This window comes from Actinia tenebrosa, unplaced genomic scaffold, assembly GCF_029948245.1.
Source record: "Actinia tenebrosa isolate PJP-AT-01 unplaced genomic scaffold, QUT_ActTen_1.0 PGA_scaffold12__29_contigs__length_12842862, whole genome shotgun sequence".
NCBI lineage: Eukaryota > Metazoa > Cnidaria > Anthozoa > Actiniaria > Actiniidae > Actinia > Actinia tenebrosa.
In genome coordinates this window covers 2,587,212-2,593,211 of record NW_028292572.1, presented here as the reverse complement: position 1 = coordinate 2,593,211, position 6,000 = coordinate 2,587,212, and the positions used below count along the sequence as shown (strand labels likewise).

The 6,000-nt window shown below is 45.6% G+C and overlaps 1 protein-coding gene across 1 annotated transcript; it reads left to right on the top strand.

Annotated features, from left to right (window-relative positions):
* The first annotated feature begins 1,668 nt into the window (after window positions 1–1,668).
* On the top strand, window positions 1,669–4,836 carry LOC148911946 (uncharacterized). Its single transcript, XM_089028368.1, has one exon. The coding sequence runs from the start codon at window positions 1,669–1,671 to the stop codon at window positions 4,834–4,836; it is 3,168 nt and encodes a 1,055-aa protein (XP_088884494.1).
* Window positions 4,837–6,000: the final 1,164 nt, after the last annotated feature.

Sequence of the window (6,000 nt, the reverse complement as noted above, 5' to 3'; positions counted from 1 at the left end):
TACAGAAGATGTCGAGATTGCTGCAGTACCTGGATGGCCCAGCAAGGCTTGCGGCTGCAGGGTTTGAAGGAGTGCCAGGCGGTTTGAGGAGCGCGCTGAAGTTATTAGAACAACGGTTTGGACAGCCCCACATAGTAGCCAAATCTTGTGTCGATACGTTAATAAACGGACCGAACATGTCAAGCACGGACAGACAAGGACTTCAAGAATTTGCCGATCGTTCGGGAACGCTGTATGAAACTCTAAAGTCAATGGATGCCCTGTCTGAGATGAATATGTCCAATCTAAGCAAGATGTCGAGCAAACTACCGATCTCCCTGCAGGTAAAATAGAGAGACGAAGCCCAACGTATAAGAGAAAGAGGGCAGTTTCCTAATCTCAAGAACTTAGTCAACTTCATAGAAAGGCAAGCCGATGCGGCTAATGATCCGATATTTGGAAGGATTGGCGAGTCCTACAAGAGTATCCCAAAGCCAGCAGCTAAGATAAATAGACGATCTACACCAACCACTGCCTTGTCGAGTGGAGCAAGGGTAACAACAATGTCTACGCAAGTAGAATCACCAAATCAGCGAAGTAAACCCAAGGATAACAAGAATACGTCGAGTACGTCAGAATCAACTCCAGTGAAGTGTTACATATGTGGTTCAGCACACAGGATCGAGAACTGTTCTGACTTTATTAGTAAATCTGTAAGACAACGATGTGTCTATGCAAGACAAAGGGAACTTTGTTTGAACTGTTTGAGAAAGGGACATTTTGCAGCACAATGTCAATCCAAGTTTCGGTGTAAAGAATGCCAGCTACCGCACCATACTTTGCTGCACAAGGCAACGGAGGATAAGGATACAGGCAGCGCACCAAGTAAATCAACAACCACGAGTGAATCCAAGGACGTCAGTAAGACTACTGAGACTACATCGGTCAACAAGCCATCACCTAACTATGCAAGCACGTCTTCGAGTGGAAGAATTGCATTACAAGTTGTACCAATTCAAGTCCTAAGCAAGGAGGGACACTCTGTCAGCACTTATGCTCTTTTGGATACCGGAAGTGAGGAAACCTTTATCTCAAAGGACATAACCGACAAGCTCAACATAGAGATCAACAACTATGATGACTTAGCTGTTAGTACACTGGCTGGAGAGTCTAGTGTCAAGGTTGGGCGAACCGATCTGAAAGTCAAGGGCGTCGGCGAAGAGTACGACACCTTTGTGCAGATAAAGGATGTAAAGGTAGTGGAGAACCTCAACATAAACACCACAAGACCAAAGGACATTTCACGATGGTCACACCTGAAGGACATAATAGTTCCTGACGTCGATGTAAAGCAAGTGTTGATGCTGATAGGAGTGAATGTACCAGAAGCACAGATACATCTAGAACACCGTACGGGAAGACACGGAGAACCCTATGCAGTCCGTACCTCTCTGGGATGGGCGATACTCGGTGCAATAGATAGTGCGAACATTCATTTCTCGCATGTTAACGTTAACTTTGTGAAGAACGGAAGTGAACTATGTGACCAGCAGATGAGTCAGTTTCTGAGACTCGAAGATGCAGACGTGAACAAGAGTTCAAGGCAAAGCCATGTCCATTGAAGATCAAGAGTCACTAAAGAGATTGAAGGAGTCACCGCGTGTAGTGGGCGGCCACTACGAAGTAGGAATGTTGTGGAAAAGCAACGATCCATGGTTACCTGACAACAAGGGATTAGCTGAAGCAAGGCTACAATCGCTGAAGAAGAAACTCAGACGCGACGAGAGTTTTCATCAGAAATATAGAGACTTTATGAACAATTTACTAAGTAAAGGCTATGCAAGGAAGCTGACCGAGGAGGAAGCAAGCTTACGAAGCAAGAAAACATGGTACTTACCACATCACGCGGTATTTCATCCCCAAAAGAAGGATAAGATTCGAGTAGTCTTCAATGCTGCTGCGCTATACAATGGCTTTTCGTTAAACAACCAGTTGAACCAAGGACCCGACTTATCCAACAGTCTGCTTGGTGTCTTGTTACGATTCAGGCAAGAGCGCATTGCGTTGGTTGCAGACATCGAAGGAATGTTTAATCAAATAAGGGTCCTACCTGAAGATGCTGATGCATTACGATTCCTTTGGTTTGAAGACGGCAGCCTTGAAGAAGCAACAGAATATCAGATGACATCTCATATCTTCGGAGCAGCGGACTCGCCTAGTTGCGCAAACTGTTGCTTAAAAAGAGTCGCCGAGGATAACAGAGGTAAAGCTAGTGAGGCAGCTTTAAGTGCTATCGAGAACGACTTCTACGTTGATGACTTGGTCAAGTCAGTTGGAACTCCAAAGGAGGCTAAGATGTTGGCGAATGAGATAACAACCCTACTGGGCAAGGCCGGTTTCAGATTGACGAAGTGGATGAGTAACTGTCGAGAAGTGCTGGCGGCGATCCCCGAAGAAGAAAGAGCCAAACCCACACTTGATCTCGATCTTGACGATCTCCCAATACAGAGAACACTCGGCGTACATTGGAATGTGGAAGAAGACGTGTTTCTCTTCAAGGTCAAAGATCCTGACAAACCACCAACGAAGAGGGGTATCTTGTCAGCAATCAGCTCATTGTATGCCCCCATTGGGTTTGTGTGCCCAGTGTTGCTAGAAGCCAAGAAAATAATCCAAACTCTTTGGAAGCTAAAATTGGATTGGGATGACCCAATTCCGGAGGATTTGCAACGCCATTGGAATAGATGGAGACAAGAGTTAGCATGTCTGTCAAGGATCAAGATTCCACCTGTTTACCTGATAAATGAGACTGATATTGTCGATGTATCAGTGCATCTGTTTGCGGATGCTTCAGAAGATGGGTACGGCGCATGTGCCTATCTTAGATTTGTTCAAGCCAACGGTCTGATCACATGCTCGTTTGTGCTCGGAAGATCTAGAAGTTCACCTGTAAGGCCAGTATCAATACCTCGACTTGAGCTACAAGCAGCAACCTTATCCGTACGCATATACAGAATATTGGTGGATGAGCTAACATGCAAGATTAACAGAGCAATTTTTTGGACAGATTCTCAGACGGCCTTACAATACATCAAGAACGTAACGAAACGTTTCCAAGCTTACGTCGCTAATCGCGTCACAGAAATACGCGAAGTTAGTTCTCCGGACCAGTGGAGACACTGTCCAGGACGCCTTAATCCTTCAGATGACGCCTCGCGAGGGCTGAAGCCCGAGAAACTATCAAGCCAACATCGATGGTGGAGAGGACCCGAATTCCTGTGGCAGCCGGAAGACACCTGGCCTGATAAGAAAGTAGAAGAAGTTCCTGATGATGATCCGGAAGTGCGCAAAGAAGTGAAAATTCATCAGGTCAGCGTCAAGAAGAATGACATTCAACAACCTGTTCCGGATTCAAGCAGTGCTAAGGATAGCAGTCGTCTGATGAATGAGATCGTAACCAGATGGAGTTCGTGGTCGAAACTGCAACGACGAGTTGCATGGATTAGACGTTTTTGTCAATGGATAGCTAGTAAAAGGACTGCCTGTAATACAGGTATATTGTCACTTGAAGAACTTAATGAAGCAACTAATGTCATTGTACGAAGTGTACAGACTACGTGCTTTTCTGATGAGCTGTCAGAACTGAAGAGAAAGGGTGAAGTGAAGAAGACAAGCCCAGTTGCTGATTTAAGACCGTTAGAAGTCGACGGTGTATTACGCGTCGGAGGAAGACTGCAAGCAGCAGAAAACCTGTCGTTTGATGAAAGGCATCCCATGATCCTGCCAAAGCGACATCACTTGAGTGAGCTGATAGTTCGCCATTTCCATGAAGTAACAGCCCATGGCGGAAGAGAACAAACGCTATACGAGATGAGAAGAAAGTTTTGGATCGTCGCGGGAAGGAGTCTCGTGAAGGACACCGTCAGAAGATGCATCAAGTGTCGACGTATGAATGCTCGGCCGATGCAGCAAGTTATGGCTCCCCTCCCAAAGACACGCGTAGAAGCTTACCAACCGCCGTTTACTTATGCCGGGGTGGATTTGTTTGGCCCTATGACAGTCAAATGGGGCCGCGGCACAGCAAAGAGATGGGGGTGCTTATTTACCTGTTTGAATACGCGAGCGGTCTATTTAGACGTCGTGCCCTCGTTAGAGGCAGACGACTTCATTATGATCCTACGTCAATTTGTAAGCCGCAGAGGACCACCAAAAGAAATTTGGTCCGACAGAGGAACTAATTTCGTAGGCGCCAACAACGAGCTTAAGGACTCTATTGCTCAGTGGAATAACGAAAGGATCGCGAAGGACTTACAGCAGAAGGGAATCAAGTGGGTCTTCCAGCCTCCTGCTTCACCACACATGTCCGGAGTCTGGGAAAGACTGGTGCAGATTACAAAGAAACACATGAAGGCTGTAGTCGGCGATGGATTGCTGAATGATCTTGAGCTAAGAACACTACTTGCTGAAGTAGAGTCAATTGTTAACAACCGCCCTTTAACAGCTGTATCGGATGATCCTAAGGATTTTACAGCATTAACACCAAACCACTTCCTCATGCAGCGAACTGCCCAGCTCCCACCTGGAGTCTTTGTAAAGGAAGACAAGTTCTCTAGAAGACGATGGAGAAAGGTTCAATATCTCGTGAACCAGTACTGGCAGCGCTGGATTAAAGAGTATCTCCCTAATTTACAGAGAAGATCTAAATGGCTAACGTCAAGGCAAGATTTGAAACCAGGAGATTTAGTCCTTGTGGCCGATGATAATATCGCACGTAACAGATGGCCTCTGGCTAGAGTGACCGAAGTCTTTACAGGAAGAGATGGCCGTGTACGCTCGGCAAATGTCAAGACAGCGTAAGGAACTCTACAGCGCCCAATTGTGAAACTGTGCTTATTGGAGGAGCATGATGCAAGTTCAGATGATTAATCAGGAAGATTACACAGAGAACATTATAAACGTTGAATTATTGTTGTTATAAGGACACTCCAAGACATAGGACAAACGCGCATGTGTAGAGCCCGTTTGTGGGGCCGCGATGTCGTGTCTTCGTTGTAATTTTCGCGCGCTTTATAATGTATGCGGATATCATGTATGCAAATTGTGTTGTAAGAGCGCCTCGTGGGACGAGACGGGCTAGGATACCACGAATTTTTTAGTTATATATTTTTTCTATTCTTTCCTTGGAATAAAGTTGATTACTGTAACCACACTATGAGCCGGGTGAATTAGAGTCAAATGCAGACAGTGACACCTTCTCCTGTGTAACGTTGTGTATTTGATGTCCGTAGCTGCGCAGGCTGTTCATCTTATGCCGCTGTTCCTTACGCGTACGCAGGACCTTCAAGTAGGACTCGTGCGTAATGTCCTTCTTAACCACGTACTTTTTTACGCCTTTGGCTTTCTTTTCTACACCGTCCAGCTTCAGCACGCTGTACATCTTTGGTTTCAGCCCCACGTACTCTACTATGGGTTTTCCTTTCATCTCATCCTTCATTTTCCCGATTACTTTCTTGTTTTTAGGGGAGTAAAGAAAGTGGTGGCGTGGGTAATCGCTGGTGTCGTATTCATCGATGTCGGGAACATAGTCTTCGTAAATGTCTTCCGTCTGCACCTCTAGTATCAAGGAATCGGTATCGGTGTATAAGAGGCGGCACTTATCACCGTATTTCGGTTTTAGCTTGTCGTAGTAAAACTCATACATGAGCAGCTTTGATAGGTCTAACACTGTAAACCCCGTGTATACGGGTTTATTCAGGAATAGATTCGCTTTCTTCATGTGAATCACGTAGAAGTTTAACATTTCTACGTATCTAACGAATCCAGGCTGTGACACGTATGCTTCTGCTTCCTCTCTGGTGCTGGCTATCTTTATACTTATGCGCTTGCGGATGTTCTCCATTGTCTTACCAAATACGCTATTGTTCATTAGTTTAAACAGGTTCTTTTCGAAGTCATTCTTTGCCTGCGTACGCTTTTGTGTGTTAAAGTCAATGTAGGAGCGCATCCATGGTTCCTGCGTGA

Coding starts and splice junctions, on each gene's coding strand:
- LOC148911946 (XM_089028368.1), top strand. CDS start 1,669: ATGTTGTGGAAAAGCAACGATCCATGGTTACCTGACAACAAGGGATTA.